The following is a 24,076-nucleotide window of genomic DNA, read 5'->3' on the forward strand; positions in this document are numbered from 1 at the left end:
TCATGCCCATTACCTCCTTTTGAAGTAATTTTTGAGAATTACATCCGACGCATTGCAAAGCCCTCTCTAATTTAATTTAGGTAGGATAATTCTCTTATCCCGAAAGCAACAAAGTAATTAGAGACGTAAACTAATGTGCAAAATTCCTTTTGCGGTATGTTTTCGGGAACAGATGCGTGTTCAAGGATCACCTGTAATGTGTTGCAATTTCAGTGAAATCGTCACAAGGAAGAAATTCCCAACCCATTAATGATCTACCCAATTCTTCGTTTGGCAGAGTCCTTTTATCTTTCTGGACTAACGATCAAGTTTTGGATTAACGTAGAAGAGCAGCCACAAATTGAGGTGATGGATTCAGTAAAATCATGCCCTAATCCTAACCCTCAAAATAAAAACAAGGATTTTTTTAAAAAAAAGAAATGGTAGTTTAAAGTTTTCTTAAATAAACAAAGCACCCTCATATACCGCAGTTTGGGGGGAAAATGCACAACATTTTGCACTAGACAGTCTTGCTCACTGGGTATTCTTAACACAAGTGGGATGTAAAGATATTGTCAGGGTATGTGTGTATGTGTGTAGGGGGTTCTTCTTTAAGTACCAGCTACTTCCAATTTCTTCAAATGAGGGGTTCTAGGTGCTCTCTGAGCTTGGTTGTTTTCTTGCAGACTTTCATTACCCAAACTAGGTAATACCATCAGTGCTAGAAGAGAGGGAGGTTTGCAGGAGGAAGAGGAGGAGAAAGTGGATGATGAGGATGGTGTGGAAGATGAGGACCACAACTGTAGGGTCCTTAGTGCTCTCTTAATTTGGTTGTTTTCTTGCAGACATTTTACAACCAAACTAGGTAATATCATCAGTGCTAGAAGGAAGTGAGGTTTAGAGTAGGAGGAGGAGGACAAAGATGACGATGACAATTTTGGGGTCCTTAGTGCTCTCTTAGCTTGGTTGTTTTCTTGCAGACTTTCATTACCCAAACTAGGTAATACCATCAGTGCTAGAAGAGAGGGAGGTTTGCAGGAGGAAGAGGAGGAGAAAGTGGATGATGAGGATGGTGTGGAAGATGAGGACCACAACTGTAGGGTCCTTAGTGCTCTCTTAATTTGGTTGTTTTCTTGCAGACATTTTACAACCAAACTAGGTAATATCATCAGTGCTAGAAGGAAGTGAGGTTTAGAGTAGGAGGAGGAGGACAAAGATGACGATGACAATTTTGGGGTCCTTAGTGCTCTCTTAGCTTGGTTGTTTCCTTGCAGACATTTCATACCAAACTAGGTAACATCATCAGTGCTAGAAGGGAGTAGGGTTTACAGAGAGGAGGAGGAAGAGGTAGTGGATGATGATAATGATATAGTGGTGGTGGTAGTAGTGGAGGAGGAGGAGGACTGTGGGATTCTTGGTGCTCTCTGAGTTGGTTGTTTTTCTTGCAGACCTTTTATTACCCAAACTAGGTAACATCAGTGCACAGAACATCATCAGACCCCCCCCCAATGCCACAAATAATTCTCCTTTATCGTTAATTACTTCAAAACCCAATTAGTCTTGCCATACTGGGAGACGATGGCCCTGCCATCTTTTTTTTTTTTTTAATTTGATTTATATGCCGCCCTTCTCCGGAGACTCAGGGCGGCTTACAATTCTTTAAGCAATAGCCTTCATACTTTTGTATATTTATACAAAGTCAGCTTATTGCCCCCACAATCTGGGTCCTCATTTCACCTACCTTAGAAAGGATGGAAGGCTGAGTCAACCTTGAGCCTGGTGAGATTCGAACCTGCAGTAATTGCAGACAGCTGGTGTTAATAACAGGGTGCATTAAACCACTGTACTACCAAGGCTCTTACTGTCCCTTGCACGGTGTCCATCACCGAGTTGGGAGTTTTAAAAATCCACTCCACTCCGACCTCAATCTGACCAGATCCTCCTGCCCTCCCCCCCCCAACTTCTCCTCTCCACTTTCCTAAATAGAAACAGCTAACAATATGCAGTCATTATTAGCAAAGTCGGGATTGGTGATGGCCCAGAGGGAAATGATTTCAAAATAGACCGTGGAAGATTTTTTTTTTTTTTTTACAGGCAGGAGGATCTTCTTGGCCTTGAAATGTTCCCTCTTTGCGGGAACATGCGGGAGGCAAATCTCAACGTCTCTAAAATTATTTTAGGGAAGCCGGTAGAGATTCTGACCTTTTCATCTAATCCATCCGGAGGGATGCACCTTTTGAAATGCGTGGCTGCCAGACTTGTGCTGTCAGAAAGATGAGGGCTGTCTGAGGATGCTTCCGCAGGAGAAAACATATGTTTCCATTTTATTTCTATCCAATGGCAGCTTTGCGGATGGTCGTTCCTGATTTATAACGGATAAAAAGATTTAGCTGGGCTCCTGAGCTGCTTTTCTGCTGCAGGTTTCTGGGTGACACCTCTGTGCTCTATGCTAGTATCCAATTCTACGTTGACTTGGAAGATCAATGAAAAGGTAGGTGCTAAATTTTGGGTAGAAGGATAGACAGATGGCTAGAAAAGACGGTAGGGAAACATGCAGTTTTTAAAACCTGAACTGTTTTTTATTAGGTATAATATTGGAAAAAATCAGATAAGAAAAGCACCCTGTTTCCCCGAAAATAAGACATCCCCTGATAATAAGCCCCATTGGGCTTTTGAGCGCATGCGCTAAAATAAGCCTCCCGCTGAAAATAAGCCCTCCCCGAAAATATTTAAACGTAGAGCTGGAAATCAGGTAAGACAGCAAGAGGATCCCCATCTTGCTCCATGCACCCCAAAGTAATAAGACCTCTCCAAAAATAAGGCCAAGCGCTTATTTCGGGGTTCAAAAAAATATAAGACAGGGTCTTATTTTCGGGGAAACACGGTATGTATTTAATATTATATGTTAAAATTATAATAAGGGTAACACATATTTGGTTCTACACATGGTAACACCAGCTAGGATCGCATAGGCTCAATGTTGGAAAAATCCAGAAAACCCTGCAGATGATATTATAATAAATTCTGGAATGTGCAGAGATGGATACTTTAACCCTAAAAATTAAAGGAAAAGAAGATTCGGACTATTACATAACATGGGGACTATTCTATAAATGCTTAAATGACTGATATTGAGGTTAGAGGAGTGGAATTAGGTGAAATATGGTTTACAGGTGAAACATGAATAAATATCTATGACGGTTATATAATCGATAATATAATGGAAGATAATATGGTATGTTATAATATGATTGATGTCATCGCATATTTGTTTCTATATATATGATCATAATGGCAATGATTTTTGAATGCATATGTTAACACCTTGGACACCTAGAGAGCACACTGCTCAACGTAGAAAAGAAATGTATGATATAAAACAATAAAAAATATTTCCCCCCCAAAAAAATTACATGTCGCAACAGCAGCGAGGATTATATTCGCACAACACTGGAAAAATGAAGAAACGCCGCGAGAGGAAGAGGTAAATTAAGAAGATAGTAGACTGTGCAGAAATGGATAGATTGACATTGAGCATTAAGCAGAAAGAAGACACAGGATTCTATCAAACTTGGAATCTATTTTATCAGTGGTTGGGGAAAAAGGGGGTGGAGATTAAGAACGTAACCAGTATTGTTAAGCAAATTAAAGACCCAGACAACACAATGTTTGTTAAGCACTAAGAAATATAATTAATAAAAAAATCAATAAAAAAATTTTAAAGGGGAAAAAAAAAAGAAAAGGTAAGTGGTAAAGGGACCAACACACAGGATTTTCCTTGTATTAAGGAGACTTTCAATGGGCCATTATGCATCTGAGGTTCCTGGTTTGAGTGCCCAGAAATTAACTGTTCTAAACAGCAAAGGAAATGGGAAAAAGAATCTTTTTATTCCCTTGATACTGGATACTTAGCACTGGTTGGTAATGCAACAGCTAAACAGCACAGAGGAATGAACCAAGGAGCTTTTGTGAAATCCAAAATAACAACATTGCAAAGTTTCCCACCTTCAAGGGCAGAAGTATTTGGTGATTAACTAGTTACTGACCGTTTGAGAAGAAACTCTCGGGATCTTTGGGTTAGAAAAAAGGGATTCGGAACAAACAGAATTAATACGAAAGCCCAGTTGCCACGTTTTTGCTTATGGAGATTTTTCAACTCTGCACCTCAGTTACCGCTTAGCGGTTCACTGGGAAAGTGACAATGGCTCAATTTGCTGCACCAGGAAAGCACTTCAGGCTACGCCTGTGAGCTGGTTGGCATGGCTGAAATTTCTGCCCAATCTTACAAGCTGCCTGCTACTTGTTTCTTTGGCAGGCTTCCTGAATCTGCTGGGATAAAATGCCACACTGGAACAGGTCAGGGAAGGCTGATCAATTGAAAGACTCAATTGTAGCAAAATAATAATAATAATAAAAACCCACTCCCCCTTTCTAAAAGTAACTTTCACTCATTGCTATGTTCAAAATTTCCCTGCGAACAATGAAGCTATAAATGCCAAACTAAAAAGGACATGTACCTTAAAATCTATCTGTCTGTCTGTCTGTCTGTCTGTCTATCTATTATCTCTCTCTCTGTCATTATCTATCATCTATCTGTCTGTGTCTGTCTGTCTATCGTATCTATATTTATTGTATCTCTCTCTCTCTCTCTCATCGTATCTCTTATCTATCTATCATATCTCTATCTATCTATCTATCTATCTATCTATCTATCTATCTATCTATCTATTATCTCTCTGTCATTATCATCTCTCATCTATTGGTCTGTGTCTGTCTGTTTATCGTATCTATATCTATTGTATCTCTCTCTCTCTCTCTCTCTCTCTCTCTCTCTCTCTATCATCGTATCTATATCTATCTATCTATCTATCTATCTATCTATCTATCTATCTATCTATCTATCTATCTATCTTATCTATCTATCGTCTTCCTGTCTACCCTCTGCAGAACCTCAGAGAGAGAAAGAAAAACTGCTTGCATTCAAACGAAGAAGTCCAAAGGCAGAGGAAATCTGACTGATAATGCAGTTATCTTCATGTATTATGTTAACCACTGTGGTAGCAGGGTGTCCTTTTACACAACCTGTCTGTATTTAGAGCTGCTAATTAAGGGAGGAAGGTTGGAGCTTGTTTGTTCCAAACCAGCTGCCAGATTTCCTAATGGGGACCTTTGCTGTCATGCAAGATTGTCCTTCTCCCTCTCCTTCCTTCCTTCCTTCCTTCCTTCCTTCCTTCCTTCCTTCCTTCCTTCCCTCCCTCCCTCCCTCCCTCCCTCCCTCTGCCATTTGCAACCTTTTCAACCTATCTATGGCTCTCTAGCTCTCCATTATGACTCTGGGTTGTGCATGTCCCTTGGAACCTGTTACGGACTTGCATCCACTCCATCAGAATAGAGCTGGAAAGGACCTTGGAGGTCTTCTAGTCCAACCCCCTGCTCAAGCAGGACACCCTATACCATTTCAGATAAGTGGCTATCCAGTCTTTCGTTAAAAACCTCCCGGGACTGGAGGTTAATTGGTTAAGCCCCAATTAAGTTCCACTGGTTAATTGTCCTCACTCTTAGGAAGTTTCTCCTTAGTTCCAGGTTGCTTCTCTCCTTGATTAGTTTCCATCCATTGTTTCTTGTCTTGTCTTTTCATGCTTTGGAAAATAAGTTGACCCACTCCTCTTTGTGGCAGCCCCTCAAATACTGGAACACTGCTATCATGTCACCCCTAGTCCTCCTTTTCTCTTGACTGGCCATACCCAGTTCCTGCAACTGTTCTTCATATGTTTTTGTCTTCCAGGCCTTTAATCATCCTAGTTGCTCTTCTTTGCACTTTTTCCAAAGTCTCAACAATCTTTTTTGTAATGTAGTTACCAAAACTGGATGCCGTATTCCAGGTGTGGCCTTACTAAGTCTTTTATAAAGCGGTACCAATACCGTGAAATACTTAGTCTCTACATGGTATATACGTGAAGGGTGAATCTTCTTACACCCTACATATCTTGCAAGAAACAGACAAGGCTCAACCTGAAACTGCTATTTCCTCAGCTACCTGAAAAGTTTGTCTCCCAGATGGCAACTTAATGGGGTTGCTTGTTCAGTGTTACGCATTCGATTCTGAAAAGAGCTGAAATCTAATTTTGGTGGGCAGCTCATTTCTTACTATGGGTGTCATTACCAAGCTCCCAGCATCAGCTTTGTTCATGCCCATTACCTCCTTTTGAAGTAATTTTTGAGAATTACACCCGACGCATTGCAAAGCCCTCTCTAATTTAATTTAGGTAGGATAATTCTCTTATCCCGAAAGTAACACTCCTGGGCATTGCCTCTGGTGTACGCAGGTTACGAAAGGGCTTCCGTGCAATAGAATGGGCAGTCTCTGTACAGATTTCATTAGTCCCGTCAGCGCCAATGCTCTGTGCCATGGCCCCTATCAGCCATTCAGGAAGTGAGCTGTAGGAATACAGATAATCGCTCGGCCTGCAAGATAAGAAAGTGGTTGAAATGCCTGGTTCAGCGACAGATAAAGGAGGCTGTCCATTCCAGCGAGATTGAGCCAGACTTTCATTTCTCTCCATTGAGTCAAAAGCTGTGGGCCGTCCTTGGTGGGCTGGCCAACGAGTTGCGAGAGGACATCAAAAAAGGAAAAAAAGGGGGGAAAAATGGGCACCCTTTATCAGAGTTCTTCGTTGCATAAGTCCCTTGGTTTGAGCATGGGGGCATCTTGTGTCTCCGATTACATCAAGAAATTTGCGGTAAGGAAACGTCTCTCTTTATTTCGGTTTTGCGACGCTACTTCCAGGAAGTTCGTTTCTGCCGCGGTTTCATTGGAAACAACTTTTTATTCGAAGGGTGACATCATCTTGAGCGATGGGGCCAAGATTTCACCTGCCTTGGTTTTCCTTCCATGCTTTAATTGTTAATATTAAGAAACAGAAGGTCTAGCGGCTGTTTGCCCCCAGAGATACGCACGATATCAGACCTCCGGACTTTTCGTCGGGCCCTGAAAACACATCTTTTTCACCTAGCCGGGCTGGCTTGATCCCATCCCTTCAATTTTAATTTGTAATTGGTTTTAACCCGGGTTGTTTTAATTGGATAGCCAAATTATTTAATGTTTTTAAATTGCTTTTAAATTTTATATGTTATGTTTTACCATGGCTGTTCACCGCCCTGAGTCCTGTTGGAGAAGGGCGGTAGACAAATAAAATAAAAATAAATTTGTAGTTTTACGTGCTCAACATCAAACTGACCCTTGGGAGAGACTCATGCAATGCGATGTGTTTTAAAGGAAAGGAAATAATCTTAATATATAGATCAATGTATGCGGTTCATATTTCTAAAGAGTTCTCCAAATGAAGTTTGAGGTTACAACTGTTTGAAAGATATATATATATATCCATTTAAAAAATGACAAGAGATCAGGAATCCTTCACAGCCTTGTCATATTTCAGCGAACTGTGAAAACATGCAAGATCCTTTCTTCATTTGTTAATTTCTCAACCATGCTTCATTATATCTGATATAACCCTACGCGATGTGATTATGTCTCTGTAATGTGACTGTGATTCCCTTTTGCACAGAAGCTGTGTTTCGGGTTTGTGGGTTTTTTTTTTCTTTCGAAAGAGGCAACTTTTGCCGAAGTTTACATTCTTTCGAATTGCATGCTGTCAGCTTACTCTCATGTTCTTGGCAACCTAAACACAACTTCGTCGGGTTTTTTTCTTTGAGCTGTTTAAGCCAGAATATATTTGTTTAAAAGAAGGAAAAAGAGGAAGAGGGGAAAAGCAGGAGTCAGGAAAGAAAGGAATCCTATCATTAAACAAAAAAGAAATTCAGGAATGAAGTTCTTATCAATGCTCTCCTTGGAAGATTGCATATATCTTTGCCTTTACATGCAGACACACAAACATAACACAGACACAGACACAGACACACACACACACACACACACACACACACACACTGATTATGGTAGTGAGGCAGCTAGTCTTTCTCTAAATATTAACAATATCACAACACCTGTAATTTTCTTTTTCTTATACAGTGTTTCCTGGCTTAGGTTAAATTGTAGTGTAACTCTGCTGATTAGATCTGGCAATCTTTTGGCTGGATGGGGGCATCCAAGTTATTTTGTTCCTCAGGCATTTCATTCTAAAAAAATAACTTTTTGGCAAAATTCTGTTGTTTTGTCTCCTCTTCCTTTGTGCGTATAACCAAACACTACTTTCTTCTTTAAGAATACAGCCAGCTGGACACTTTTCTAGAATTCTCCGTTTGTTTCCCTTCTCTGCAGTACGTGAATTTTGTCCCTTTTTCTCCTTCTTACAATTGCACACTCGCTGCGTATACTTAGGCTTCACTGGGTTGTTTTTAATGGCATTCTCCTTCCTTTCCATTTTTTTTTCTAGTTTTCTCTTCATCGTGCTTCTCTTAAAAATGGTCTTTCTTCAACTAATACCCTCTAAATTCCTCCTCTTTCGATATATATGATACCCTTTAAATATCTAAGAAGTGGCACTCAAAAAATAAGTAGGCTATTAGTATTACAGTAGAAAATTAAGCATGATAATGTAAGCTCTGTCGGGACACATAAACAGAAATATGGATTAGCGAAGTCCTTAGGCCAGCCGTTCCTCCTGGGATCTTCACCAGATGGTAGCTTCCAGCACATTATAGATCACAAAGTCTGGCAGAGAATGCCAAAAGTGTTTTTTTCATATTGCCACCTTTTCCAAATCAGATTATTTTGAAGATTGTTTTCCACATTGGTCATACATTCACGGGCCAAAATATCAGTAGTGGTTTCCACTTACCTTTGCTACCGGTTCGGAACTGGGAGCGCGTTCGTGGCACTTCTGTGCATGCACAAAACCTTCTGCACATATGCAGAGTGTCTGTGATGACGTCCAGGTGGAGCCTCCTGCTGCCGCCTCTACAGGTTTGCCTGAACCGGGGTGAACCAGTAGAAATCAGTGGTGGGTTGCCCCCGGTTCGGACCGGTTTGCAAGAACCGGTAGTAAAACTGGCGGGAGGCTCTGCCCACCAACCTGCACATCATCAGGAAGCTTCTGGGCATGCACACGCGCATGGCCCCGTTGCAAACCGGTAGTAAAGGTAAGTAGAACCCACCCCTGCTGGAAACCCACCACCACTGCAAAATATTGTGGGTTGAAGTAAGCATGGAACTTAAGGGTCTTCACTCAAATGTTGAAATCTGTGGTGTGTTTTTTTAGGGGGCCCTCATGATAACCATTCGATGTAAAATGGTGGCTAGAAGGTGGCATTATGAATGAAGACGTTCTTGACTGAAAGTTGATCTCAAGTTGGGAGGCCCAGAGATGTTCTGAAAAACATCACTGTTGGTCTCCGCTCCACTCCCATATGGGTGCTTACAATGTTGACCACGTAGAGTATTTTAACTGCTACAAGCAATTCTGACTTCATGAGGCCCTTGGTTACAAAATATGGGCTCTGCAAAGCTTCGGGTTCAACTACTCTACCAAGAAGCTTGGTCTTCTATTAGGTTCTCAACCAACAGGGCTTTTAAGATTTCTGAGCAGAGAATGAACTAGTCATTTGTTATCTTTCCTTTTGACCCACTGGAGTTGTCTTGTTGGGCAGGGAAGATATCTTACAATAATTTTGATAAATCAGCAGAAGGCACCTAAGTAATTCAACAGCCTAAGTCAGGGGTCTGCAACCTTAAACACTCAAAGAGCCATTTGGACCCGTTTCCCACAGAAAAGAAAACACCAGGAGCCACAAAACCCTTCCCGTGCCTGACTATTTCTTGAGCGGCCAAGAAACTAGCATATGTAGTTGAATTAAACGTTCTATTTTCTTCTGAAGCTTTTCTTTTCATGGATTTATCCATGGTTGGCCTATCGGGGGATGAAAAGCACAATAAATTGCATGCCAGCGGGTGTTGCACATTGGCGGTTGTGACACATATTTTGAGTGACGGAGCCGCAGCAGAGAGGTGAAAGAGCCACATGCGGCTCCAGAGCCACAGGTTGCTGACCCCTGGCGTAAGGGTTACCTATACAGAACAATGGGTACCCTGAGGTTCCACCTGCTTCTTTTACCGGGTTAGCTGTTGAGATCAGATTGCTGATACTTTTCCCGCCCCAACCGATAAAATTATTCTTGTACATGTGAATGACGTCAAATGCAAATGTCACAGAGAGAGCTGGCAGAGGAGTGTGCCAGGCTGAAATTAGAATGTGGGAGATCTGGGTGTCAGAGCAATCTGACTTTAAAAGTCCACTTGGGCAGCTAGTAAGAAGAGTGACAGTGGTGACGTTGAAGGACAAACATTTGGATGAGTTAAGGTGAGGAAGATGTTGGTTTGTCCCTGTAGACTAGCTGGGGAGTAAGAGAGACAGGGCAGGGGTGAAATCCAGCAGGTTCTGGTGAACCGGTAGCAGAAATTTTGAGTAGTTCGGAGAACCGGCAAATACCACCTCTGGCTGGTTCCAGAGTGGGGAGGGAATGGAGATTTTGCAATATCCTTCCCCTGCCATGCCCACCAAGCCATGCCCACAGAACTGGTAGTAAAAGAATTTGAATTTCACCACTGGGACGGGGAATGTGGGGCCCTGTGTAAACTATCCCAAGATAACAGCCGGGGTAGAACCAGGTGCCACTGCTGATATAGGGGGATGCTAATCATAGCTTATTTTAGCTGGGGTGGTTAGAACAAGCTGTGCTGCAAAACGTATTGTTGTAAATTCCTCCTGATGTGAGAACTTGGTGAGTGAAAAGTTAATTACATTTTCCTGGGGAAAACAAACATAGGTTTTGTGTGCACAACAGTGATCAAGAATAAGCTTTGTACACGTTCATTCCCACAAGCGTGGTGAGAATAGCTCTCCTAAGTATCTGTGGAGATTCTCAGTCCTCCAGGTCACAGTTGTCTCCAAGGTGCTTTTCCAAAAGGCAACTGAAAATCTGAATCTGAAAAATAAATAGAAATCTGAAAAATAAATAAAATAAAAATAAACTGGACTGTGGTTTTTTTCCTTGAGGAAGAAGAAGAAAACGTTTTGCTTTCTTCTTTGTCCTTGTCTTCTTTTAAAACGTTGAAGCTTCTTGGATGAGAAGCGAAAAGTTTTCTTCTTCCTCCTCAGGGAAGAAAAACAACAGTCCAGTTGCTTTTTGGAAAAGCAGCTTTGAGATAATTCTCCTAAATTTAGAGGACTGGAGACTAAAACATACGAAGAACGGTTACAGGAACTGGGCATGGCTAGTCTAGTGAAGAGAAGGACCAGAGGAGACATGACAGCAGTCTTCCAATATTTGAGGAGCTGCCACAGAGAGGAGGGGGTCAAGCTATTTTCCAAAGCACCCGAATGCCAGACAAGGAATAATGGGTGGAAATTGATCGAGGAGAGTTTCAACCTGGAAATAAGGAGAAATTTTCTGACAGTGAGAACAATCAACCCATGGGACAGAGGTTGCCTTCAGAAATTGTGGGAGCTTCATCACTGGAGGCTTTCCAGAAGAGACTGGACTGCCATTTGTCAGAAATGGTGTAGGGTCTCCTGCTTGGGCAGGGGGTTGGACTAGATGACCTACAAGGTACCTTCCAACTCTGTAAAACCTTGTTGGATCACAACTCCCAGTACCTGTCATTTGGGAGGGTTCCTTCTAAAATGTTTCCCATGCCCTTCTTTCTTCTGTGGGATGAGATATCTTTTACATATAGGTTGTCCAGTTTGTAGTTCTCTCTCCTCTATCTCCCAAGGTCATTGTCCCATATCATTACACAAAGAGACAACGATACAGAATTGGGGACCTGCTTCACTACCTGTATTTATTTAATCCCACTCTGCTTCCTGAAAGTGTCCAGAGGGGCCCATGAATTAATCAACATAACAGTTACTAAAATGCCAATCTCTCTCCTATAAAAGATGCTAGAAACCTAATACAGATTGGACTGTTGATTCAGAGGTTGAAGTGAGACTTGTGACTTCAATTATAATCTGGACTATCTTCCCTGGATGTTGAAATACAGGTTCTGGAATGGAACCTCAGGTGAGGACAAAGGATGAAAGGCTTTGGATGGCGAAGGAAAGAGGCTCTTCTGGGTGGCATTTATTCATTCAACTGACCAAAGAATAACAAACAATTGATCTTGCTTGTGGAGTCCATGGGCCTTAATCTCCACACCCTGTAAAAACCTGGACATTGTGGGAAAAAAGATACCCATTCAAACAATCCTTGCAGTAGCCTTCATACAGCCTCCATACATTCATATTTCCCGAATGCCATCACTCAACTAAACAACTAATTCCCACAACACTGTCAAATTAACTTCTAAGACTGTATTACTATTCATCTTCTCATCCTTACTATTACCTATCTCTTCCCACTTATGGTTATATCCATGTATCTTTACAACTTATATTACTTTTATTGTTTCCTAGTATGATTTGATTGCTTATTAGTATCCTATGACTGTCATTAAGTGTTGTACCTTATGATTGTTGAGGAGTGTATCTTGTCTTTTTATATACACAGAGCTTATGCATTGAAGACAAATTCCTTGTGTGTCCAATCACATTTGGTCAATCAAGAATTCTATTCTGTTCTATTCTATTCTATTCTATTCTATTCTATTCTATTCTATTCTATTCTATTCTATTCTATTCTATTCTATTCTATTCTATTCTATTCTATTCTATTCTATTCTATTTGTGTGAATATAGAAAAAGTAGGCCAAACTTTGCATCATCTTAGGGAATGCAATTCATGTTAAATCACACTAAAGGATCCCTGGTGTAAAAATACAAATTTGAACAGAAGAAGGTTTTTGTGTGTGTGTGTGGGGGGGGGTAGCCTGTAACTCTAATGATTTTGCTATTAGTCATAAAAATTTTGATCTGCCATTTCTTTACCAAAAAAAAAAAAAAAAAGGCCAGAGGACTCTCTTGGCACAGCCGAAAGAATTTGACTCGAGTTGTTTCTGCTTTGAAAGGCACGCTGGCGAGGGATGCATGCTTTGTATCATTGTCGTTAATGTCCTATTTTTAACATCCTGACTGCCGGCCAATTTTAAGCATGGCCAGTATGCGTGTTGGCCAACATGTGTACATTTTATATTTGACAACAACTCCCTGTTTTTATTGGGTCAGACAGTTTAACCTTGCTTTAATTCCCCATTCAGTTTTTCCCTCCACCCCTTCCTTCGAAAAGAATCACTTTATAAGCTGTTTTCTTGCAGAAAATCAGAAAACCCCCGTACAAAATTCCAACTTTCCTCTTCTCGAGGCGAATCTCAGCTATGCAGCTGCTGCCAATTCTTAAGATGCTTGGTTATCAACAGCCTCTCAAGGGAAGAATTTTAAATGGTTTTGTGACGGCAGGAAGGCTGCTGGGGAGGGATTCTTTAAACCGGACTGCCAACTTGTAATCATCATCATCATATACATGCAAGAAGAAAACAGATAATGCGAAACAAGAGTGGGTTACATAGGCAGCTAATAGATGACATGCTCTTAGCAGGTTCTAGAATTTTCGTTTCATTCCAAAGGCCGATATAATTTCCAAGCGGTGCCCTTTAATTCCAGCAAGTAAAGCGCCTGCCCGTTTAATCTCTTCTCCTCAGAATGTCTGAAAGGGTCCCAAGAAGCATTTATAAATAGGCTTCAGGTTACGAAAGGCACCTGTGTAAACACCATGGATACCATGACAAAACTCAACCTTCTCAATGAAAAGGTGGACAAGCTGTTGCATTTCCAAGGAGACATGACCAAAAAACTCCAGAAAGTAAATGAAGAGATTGATGCAGGGATGAAATCCAGCAGGTTCTGACAGGTTCTGGAGAACCGGTAGCAGAAATTTTGAGCAGTTCAGAGAACCGGTAGCGGAAATTTTGAGTAGTTTGGAGAACGGGCAAATGCCACCTCTGGATGGCCCCAGAGTGGGGTGGGAATGGAGATTTTGCAATATCTTTCCCCCAGGAGTGGGGAGGGAATGAAGATTTTGCAGTATCCTTCCCCTGCCATGCCCACCATGCCCACCAAGCCACGCCCACAGAACCGGTAGTAAAAAAATTTGGATTTCACCACTGGTTTGATGACTTGGGAAAAGGCCTCCACCAGCTAAGCATTTCACAACCTTGTGTTGACCCAATCTGTGGAATTCCTCGCAGTGAAGAAACTCAAAATTCGTACACTGAGATTTTGAACCTGATGAAAGCAACCCATCGTGATGCTTCCAAATACCAGGAAAAAATCGAGAAGATGGAGACAGACGTCAATGCTATTGACAAGATGGTGAAATGTTTGGGAGAAATGTTCAGAAACTCAAAGATGGAAATGTCTGAAGGAAAACAACCATGTTCAGAGAGCACCAAGGACCATTCAGAAATTGAATAAGCAAATAAATAAATAAAATAATGCCTGAGACTCTTGTTCCCTATAATATCTTCCCATAGAAGAGATAGTCCATCCTCATTCCGTCATTTCCTAAGGTCCTTTTGAGGAGGGTTCTGCAGAGGATTGTAGTGTCAGGGTTCCAAGTAGTACATCCATAGCAAACAAAACTCCGAGGCAGGTGGATTCCTCAAAGAATAGTTTTATTGGATCTATCATATTGGCACAGTTCTGGTGAAAACTGTCTCCGAAGGTTCCCTCAGTTTTCACCTAATTAAAAGGTTTTTTTCCCTTTCCCCAAACAATCAGTCACATGGTCCAATCGAGGTGTCATCCGGTTGCTGAGTAACATTACTCCTCCTCCCTCCGACCACCTGTGGGAATGTCCTTGGTTCCCAGGAGAAAGTATTTTGTTTTGGCTACAAAACCTCAGCTATCTCTATTCCCCCCTCCCCTATCCCTCAGCTCCAGTGTGGCAACACTGAAGCTTCAAAATGGCGCCCGTCAGGTCAGCTTCAGGGCTGACATGTAGATTCCTCAGACAAACTATATCCAGCCAGAGCATTATTTCGCCTTAGCTTGTTCGCTTTTTGAAAGAGGAAAAAAAAAAACCTAAGTGAAGTAAACCAACGGGCTTACAGATCTGAGGTTTGCCATGAGGGGCCTTGTTTTGAATGTGGGCTTTTATCAGTTGATGGAGAAAAGCTTCAGAAAGGTTCCATGAGACATGTCTCGTTCCACCACATGGTGTGATAGATCTCTCATCACTCAGAAAAGCATAGATAAGCTGGAGCCAAATAAGCGAAGATACCAAATTTGAATGCGTAAACAACCCAGAGTCTCCAGAGAATATCCCTTCTTGCTCAAGTGGAGTCCAATGAAGTAAATAAACATCAAATAAGCAACGAAACAGTGTGTGCTGTTTTCTGAGAGTTAAATCATCTTATTTTGAAATAGCTGGTGGAATGGTTGAATTGAGGGGTTTGGGGAAATGCTGATTAGCAATGAATTTTATGGATTGTAAGCATCAAAGTCCAACTCGTAGTAGCAGGAGTGGTAAGTAAGAGGAGCAAGCAAACTAAACTCATGAAGCACGCAGCCACGACGTCCCATAAACCAGTAGCTTAATTCTTAGCAAGGTGATTCCTCAGAACAAGCTAATGAACATGAGAATGAAATGTTTCCTATTGTGGATCTAGGACCTAAGACATGGTTAAGGACAAGTACGTTGCTAATCTAAGTAGGTTCATCACAAGGGCTTCTGGAATGGAAGTTCCACCAATCAGGTTTGGGACAATGTTGTGATTTCTTGAGCTCTGAAATGAGTTTCCCATCATAGATATTCAGGATGTCTCACGATACAGGATGCAACCCTTATTGGAACCATTGATTGGTGTGTCTGGGACAGATTATCCTAGGTGAGCAAGGGTGAGGAATGGAGGAAACTAGAAATATGGATGTTAATTCTTTCACTTTCACATTGTTGAAGAGATGTTCAGCACCTCTTGATTTCCATAATTCAATCTACCTACTCAACCATCAACCTCTCCCCTATGTCTGCAAACCAGCAAGAAGAAACAGTAGCTGGAAATAGTGGAATACTCTAACTTTCACTTTCTTTGATTTCCTGTGCTGTCCACACTGAAAGCAATAAACATTTTTTCTAGGAGTGAAATCCAGCAGGTTCTGACAGGTTCTGGAGAACCGGTAGTGGAAATTTTGAGCAGTTCGGAGAACCAGAAAATACTACCTCTGGCTGGCCCCAGGAGTGGGATGGGAATGGTGATTTTGCAATATCCTTCCCCCAGGAGTGGGGAGGGAATGGGGATTTTGCAGTATCCTTCCCCTGCCACACCCATCAAGCCACGCCCACAGAACCGGAAGGGAAAAATTTCACTCCTGGTTTTTTCATTTTTGCAAGAAATGGGTACAATTGACCTTCTGGTGTTTTTTTTTTTTTCCTTAACTTTTCTAGACTAAAGATAAGCCAGAAGACAAGGGTTCAAAAGGAAAGCATGCACCTCCCAAGAAAGGCATTCAGACAGAAAGCAAGAATTCTTTGGAAGGTATTTTACAAATACATTCTGTTGAATAATGTTGGGGCAGAATCTTTAATGTGTGATAATAAATTAATAGGACTGTTTAAGGCCAGAGAAGGCAACCTGGTGATCTCCAAAATGCTTCAGATTACTAACATCCTAATTTCTTATTGACCCTACTAGTTGGGGTTTATGGACCTTGATGTCCAATCATCTGGAAAGCTCCAGGTTGCCTATCTTTGATTTAAAATTGTTTCATAAAATTGTACACTGTATGTATTTGGGTTCACTCAACAGCCCGCATTCTAAACCCATATTGATATAATTATTCTATTCACAGATCAAGCAATACCCAATCACAATGTGGATTCATGTGACAGGTTGACTGTATATTGACTGTTTCCTAATATGATTTGATTGCTTATTTGTACCCCATGCGCAGAACCAGTAGTAAAAAATGCTTTAAAAAAGTTAAAAAGGTTGTCCACTAGGACTCCAAGATCCTTCTCACAGTTAATATTATTGAGCAAGGTACCACATATACTGTACCTGTGCATTTTGTTTTTCTTGCCTAAATAGAATCTTACTTTTTTCCCTATTGAATTTCATTTTGTTACATAGCGCCCAATGTTCAAGTCTGTCAAGATCCTTCTGTTATCTTAAGCCTGTCTTCTATTGATGTTGATTTATTTATTTGTTCAACTTGTATGCCGCCTTTCTCCGAAGACTCAAGTCTTGATGCCAGTGCAAGACCCAGGTTGGCCTTTGCAGTTGGACTGGGTGGCAGTGATGGGAGTAAAAGTTGAGTTCTTGGGGGAAGCCACAAGTAAGAGATTAATTCTTTCAGAGGGTATAGGCTCTGGTCAGTGATGGGCACATCTCAGAAATGTGAAGAAACGATAAAAGGAGAGGAGGAGAGTCAAAAGCTTACACACCCACAGTTTTAACCTCTTGCAGTTGTTTTTGCAATGTGGATGTTGTCCGTCCATGTTCTCCAGCGTTATCTTATTCCTGTGAAAATATTTTTATAGAAAACAAAACGGGGACCAAGTTGGATGAGCAACACGCAACACGTGAAAAGGTAAACTTGTCCAGCGCGGTCCTTTCCAAGGAGGACTCCAGACCATGTGCTGCAGAGAAGATGGCCCAGCTTGAACCAACAGAGCCTTTGGGATGGGCGAATGGCTCCAAGGATTTCCCCAGACAAAAAGAAACTGGGAACAGGGACCTTGTCCAGAAGGACGGTCCTTTCTGCTCGAGTGGCAGCAATCCAAAGGAGACCCAAAATATGGATGAAGAAAAATCTCCCCAGAAACAGGTGACTCCAAAACGGAAGGGTGGAGAAAAAAGTGGACTTGACCCTCCTGCCGGGGAAGCTGTGTCTTCTACCTCGAAGTCTGGCGGTGAAGTTATAAGGACAAGGTAATTGGTAGTTCCTGATGTTCTACTCTTGGATTCTGAGAAAGAAGATTGCAATAGAACAGAGGTGCATCTCACCCAGCTTCATGCTTTCCAGAATCCCCATCATGATATTTCTGGCAAACTGACGGGCAACTTCAAAGCAGTAGGTTTTATGGGCACTTTGGCATGACCAGCCTTCGGTGGTCCACTGTCTATAGATGTGCAATCTCCATGGATAGTTTTCCTTTGAAGGAAAGCTGGTTTAAAGCTAGATAAGCTAGGAACCAGAATTTGTTTTCCCAGGTGGTAGCAATTGTTAGGAAGTTAACTGGATGCTGAGTAAATAGAAATTATTTTATTGAATACAAGGAAAAACTTCCTGAGGACCAAGTTGTACCTCTACCTACAAATGTTGTAGGGTCTCTGTTTCTGGAGGTCTTTAAGAAGCAGCAATTGAATAATCTCTTAAGGATGATTAAAAATGGGTTTTCCTGTATTTTGCAGAGGGTTTATAGCACTAGCACGTAGACTTATATACAGCTTCACACTGTTTTAAAACCCTCTCTAAGCGGTTTACGCAGTCAGCAGTGGGTCCTCATTTTAGTGACCTTGGAAGGCTGGAAGGCTGAGTCCACTTTAAGCTGGTCAGGATCGAACTCCTGGCGGTGGGCAGAGTTAGCCTGCAATACATTCTAACCACTGTGCCACCACTAGATGATTCTGTGGTCCCTTCTGACTCTAAAATTCTATGATTCCATGGGTACATTTTAAATTAGTTCCATCTTATGATATCATGTGAATCAGCAGTCCCGAGGAAGACAGTACAATAAAATTCCAAGTATCCCTTTGGATCCAGATTTATCGTTAAGTATTTCCTTCACTGAAACTTTCTGAACAATCTTATTGACAAGGGAATGCATCTGTGCCTTCTGTATCCTGACAAATACTTTACAGCATACAGCATCCCCTGTGCTTGTCAAGTTAGCACCTTACAATACAACAGTGCTACTTTGCAATATATTTTAGTTATAGTTTAATACAGCAGTATCGTCTTTTCGACCTTAAAACAGAATTGCTGTTAAAAAGCAGGATTCTGCAAAGCTGCCCAAGTGGAAATACAAAGATAATACAATCTTTAGAAAAAAGAATAATTGTAGATAGGGAGGGGAAACCTTTTATGGTTCTAATTCATGTTTCCAAAGTGGTTTCAAGAATGGAGTTGAAAACTCAAAGGGAGAAACTGGTGAAATCTCAACAAGATCTGAGATCTGATAAGATTTATCCTGAGGTGAGCGGTTGTCCAGGCTATCCTTTGTGAACGTGCAAAGGTGACAGAAGTGTGCAAAAATTATTGACTTTGGGGATAGATCCAAATATGATCTTGACTCAATAAAAGTCTAGCTCAACAATAAAACACTAGCTCAACTGATTACCTTTGATGCAGAAATAATGTCCACTAGGGGGCGTTAAGAGACACAAAAACCCAATGCATTTGAATTAAATGTCTTACAAAAGTCCATCTCTATTTTGCAAATACTGTAGTGTTGTTGTTTTTTCTCCAAGGGGAAGAAAGTACAGAATTAAACAGACTTTAGGTGCTATGGAACACCCCATCCAATTAAGTCCGCTTAATATTCTCTTCCCAGGGAAGCATAGCAAAGTTCAGAGAAGAGAGATTCTAACAATTTGCAACAGCTCTGATTTCAATATTTATACATTAGAGATCACTTCGGATCTTTGGTGATTGCTAAGCGGTTTACTCCCCACTGGTGTGCTGCTTGGTAAAGAAGTGGTCAAAAGAAAAGAGGGTATCACTCATATTTGTTGTTTATGGCTCCACTCACTGGTTTTTCAGCTGGGGGATTCTGGGAGTTGAAGTCCAGAATTGCCATGGTTGGACGACCCTGGCTTAAGGCAGGGATGGGCTGCTGGGGGTTCGGTAGAACCTCTAGCTAAGATTCTGTGCAGTTCGGAGAACCCTCAAATCCCACTTCCGGCTGGCCCCGCCCACCCCACCCCGCCCCTCCCAGGAGTCCCCACGCGGCTCATTTTGGATGCAAGTAAGTGCAGGGTGCACACAGAGGCTTGGGGAGGGTGAAAAATGGGCTACCAGAAGTTCGGTAAGGCAGGAAACGAGCCGTTTCCGGCCTCCAGAGGGCCTCTGGAGCCTGGGGAGGCCGCTTTTGCCCTCCCGGAGGCTCAAGGAAAGCCTCCAGAGTCCAGGGAGGGCAAAAATGCCCCCCCCCCATGGTGCAGGAGGCCAACTAAGCCATGCCCACCATGGCCATGGCCACCCAGCAACCGGGCAGAGAACCCCTTGCTAAAATCTTTGAAGCCCACCCCTGGTTTAAGGGATTGGAGAGCTGCTGCAGTTAGAGCAGTCAGTGTACCATGAAAAGGATCATGGAGCTATTTTATCATCATGTCCATATCCACGAGCACATCTGGGAGACGGTCAAAGACAGCTTTCACTATATGATCTCTGTTGGCCTTCCTCAACTCGGTGTACTCCAGATCATCATTTAATGACCCCATAATCCCTTGCGGAGTGAAGTCTGAGCAACTGAATGGAGCTGAGTGTTTACTGGCCGGATGCCCTTCCTGTCACCAATGCAGAGTTATATTCAGCAGATATATTCTCATTGTGCCCAGAGAGAGAAATACCTGCCTCTACCTAGGATCGAACTCACAGCCTCCTGATTGTGAGGTGAGAGCTCCACCTCTAGGCCGCCGCACCACTCCCGGTGTACTCCAGAGGTTGCAACATAAATCCCATAATCACTTAAACTAGCCTTGGGCAGTATAGAGAATGAGGGTGAGTGACGCATGACACTTCTTAAGCCTGCCAAGTGAAAAAAAGCTCTTCCTGAGTCCATGCCTTCCCGAAGCAACTGGGTAAAAACTTGATTAAATGAATTTTAAAAGCTACAAGAAAAGATCTAAACTCAATCTCTTTGCAGGCCTTCAATCGTTGCACAGATGAACGATGTTCCAGACAAGACTTTGAGAAGCAAAGAAGGAAGTGTTGGTAGCTCTGCAGGCAGACATGCTAGTAGGTTGGCTCCGTTCTGTCTGCAGCCAGTAGGTGAAGGAAGTAAGCGTTTGCACGACAGCAGGACTGAGCCCACACAAGAACTGAAAGGAGTCCATTCTCCCCATAAGAGGAGCGAGCAGATTCCTAAACTGTCAGGCCTTCCTTCACCAGCACCACTTCCAAAGGCTGAAGACGAAGGAGAAAGTCAACGCAAGACTCTCCCATGTCCAACTTCCACCCCAAAAGACTTTGGTGAAGATCTGGGAGCTTCTGGGAAAAGTCCCAAGGAGATGGCAAAGACCATCAAAGACGTCAAGCCAGAAACTCTGGAATCACGGAGGGTTTCTTTAGTGAGACGAGAAAGCAGATCCAGACAGGGAGCAGAGAAAGTTGCCGAGGTGACTCCATTTGTAGGAGCCACCAAAGCTGAAGAGATGGTCATTGGTAAGTAACCATTTCTGGATCAGTTTGCGAGAATAAAAATAAAATAAAATATAGCCTATTGATCTATGAGATTCAATAAGTCCTATGGATGATAGCAGGCCCCAGAAGAAAAAGACATGAAACAAAGTTTTCAGCTAGGATGGTTTCAATATATACTAGAACTACCATATTTTTTGGACTATAAGACGCACCAGAGTATAAGATGCACATACCTTTTTTGGTGAGGAAAAGAAGAAAAAGAAATCTGCCTCTGCCTCTGAGCAATTTTGCCTGTTGCAGCAAACAGCAAACAGCCTGCTTTACTTTCATTTTCGTTTTCAGTATAGCTTGATTAGCACAAGGGAAAAAGTAGTCTCTGGTCTACTTACTTTATATCTCTCCATCTGGAGAAAGAAAGAGGCAGCAATAAAAGAATTTTTGTAGCTCAGGGTTGAAACGAGGGGTCCTTGGTGCTCTCTGAGCCTCCTCGTTTTCTTGCAGAGGTTTCATTAACCTAACTATGCAACATCATCAGGGCTAGTACCAAAGTGGAAGGAAGGAAGGAAGGAACAGAGGGAAGGAGGGAGGAAGAGAGAGAGAGAAAGAATAGAATAGAATAGAATCTTTTATTGGCCAAGTGTGATTCGACACACAAGGAATTTGTCTTTGGTGCATACGCTCTCCGTGTACATAAAAGAAAATATACGTTCATCAAGAATCATAAGGTACAACATTTAATGATAGTTATAGGGTACAAATAAGCAATCAGGAAACAATATCAATATAAATCGTAAGGATACAAACAACAAAATTACAGTCATACAGTCATAAGTGGAAGGAGATGGGTGGTGAGAACGATGAGAAGATTAATAGTAGTGCAGACTTAGTAAATAGTTTGACAGTGTTGAAGGAATTATTAGCAGAGTGATGGCATTCTGAGAGAGAGAGAGAGAGAGAAAAAGAAAGAAAGAAAGAAAGAAAGAAAGAAAGAAAGAAAGAAAGAAAGAGAAAGAAAGAGAAAGAAAGAATATTTGTAGCTCAGGGTTGAAATGAGGGGTCCTCGGTGCTCTCTGAGCTTGCTTGTTTTCTTGTAGATGTTTTATTACCCAATCTAGGTAACATCATCAGGGCTAGTGAAAGAGGCCAATGAAAGATGTCAAGATGATGTCCAACTGTCTGCTGCAAGAAAAATCAAAGCTATGTTCCTCTCTTTCTTCTTCAGATGACAGTCCTCCTCCTCCAGCTCCTTTTGAGCATCACATTGTGAGCATCAAACAAACCGAGTTAACCGCTTCGTACACTGTAAGCCACGATGAGGTGCTGGGAGGGTAAGTTTCATGATAGCACGATCACGAAGCAACTAATGCCTTGGAATTAATTTCTTACTCCCCCAGTTGCATAAATAAATATGAGTGTTATTTTGAAGGGGTGGTTTATTTTTAAAGTCTGCTGTAAGACCGTCACAAATCCAGTATTGTCCTCACATTGTTAGTTTGCAGGGACTGTTTTTGCTAGTTCAGTGAAGGTCACAGCACCCACATCCGTAGAGCGTAAGAATTAGTTCAAAGGAAGCGCTTAAATAATATACTTAACCAAGCCAGTGCAAGTTCTAGCAATTTAAGATGCTAAACCTGGTTAAGCTTAACCTGGGCTACTTAGATTTGCCATGGTTAGGCTTAACACAGGCTATTGCAGGGGTGTCAAACTCGCGTCATCATGGCGGTGTCATGTGACATATCGGGAATTTCCTCCCCCCTTTGCTAAACCGGGCGGGGGCGGAGCCAGCACGTGATGTATCTGCCCTGCAGGCCGCGAGTTTGACATCCCTGGACTATTGCGTAGCAAATGCAACTTTTTTTTTGTTAGTGTGGGAATCTCAAGGCATTGTGCAAAATCTGAAAATCAGTTTTTCCATCACTAAACTACAATAGTGGCGAAAATTGTGGAAACCTTTTGGGAAAAGTATATTTTTGAGGTTTGATGGCTAATAGCGCCACTTTTTTTTTTTGGAGTTTCAAAATAATCATATTCCACTGCTGGAATGGCCTGGGAGTAGCCCAGACCAGGGGTGAAATCCAGAAGGTTCTGACAGGTTCTGGAAAACCAGTAGTGGAAAGTTTGAGCAATTCGGAGAACCGGAAGCGGAAATTTTGAGTAGTTCAGAGAAGCAGCAAATACCACCTTTGGCTGGCCCCAGAGTGGGGTGGGAATGGGGATTTTGCAGTATCCTTCCCCTAGAGTGGGGTGGGAATGGAGATTTTGCAGTATCCTTCCCCTGCCATGCCTACCAAGCCACTCCCACCAAGCCACGCCCACAGAAGCGGTAGTAAAAAAATTTGGATTTCACCACTGGCCCAGATCTTAACCCAATTGAAAATCTATGGAGCCGACTAAAGAAACTTGTTAGTCAGAAGTGACCCAGCAATAAAACCCAGTTAATAGAAGCAATCCTTCAATCTTGGTTTTACATTATAACAGCTGCAGAACTGAAAGACTTGGTTCACTCCATGGGAAGACGTTGTAAGGCCATAATTCATGCTAAAGGTTACCCAACTATTAACTGACAGGCTGATCATTTTTGTATATCTCGTTTTTTCTACGCGTTTCACTTTTCTTCTTTATACTGTAACTGCTATTCTAATAGCAAATCCTTCATAAAAGTTATTTCATTACATTCTTGATTCAATGATCTTTCCATTGATATATAATTTTATGGTACTACTCCAAAAAAAAAAAAAAAAGTGGTGTTATTAACTAGTTTTAGAAAACACACTTTTCCCAAAAGGTTTCCACAATTTTGGCTACTACTGTATGTATATTGAACCAGCTCATCC

At 41.8% G+C, this 24,076-nt stretch overlaps 1 protein-coding gene across 2 annotated transcripts in view; it reads left to right on the forward strand.

Annotated features, from left to right (window-relative positions):
* Positions 1–1,993: 1,993 nt before the first annotated feature.
* The window catches only part of MYLK3 (myosin light chain kinase 3), a 31,128-nt gene continuing 9,045 nt past the window's right edge, over positions 1,994–24,076 (forward strand). The window contains exons 1-5 of one of the 2 annotated variants that reach the window (XM_034426445.3): positions 1,994–2,470; positions 16,321–16,411; positions 17,416–17,806; positions 20,746–21,263; positions 22,465–22,570. In XM_034426445.3, the coding sequence (XP_034282336.2) occupies positions 2,426–2,470; positions 16,321–16,411; positions 17,416–17,806; positions 20,746–21,263; positions 22,465–22,570 (1,151 nt within the window). In that variant the 5' untranslated portion in view covers positions 1,994–2,425. Of the gene's footprint in view, positions 2,471–6,544; positions 6,720–16,320; positions 16,412–17,415; positions 17,807–20,745; positions 21,264–22,464; positions 22,571–24,076 lie in introns of those variants that run through there. The other variant, XM_034426444.3, reaches the window with a different exon arrangement.

The sequence above is a fragment of the Pantherophis guttatus genome, chromosome 11 (assembly GCF_059756535.1).
Source record: "Pantherophis guttatus breed Tessera chromosome 11, ASM5975653v1, whole genome shotgun sequence".
Classification (NCBI taxonomy): domain Eukaryota; kingdom Metazoa; phylum Chordata; class Lepidosauria; order Squamata; family Colubridae; genus Pantherophis; species Pantherophis guttatus.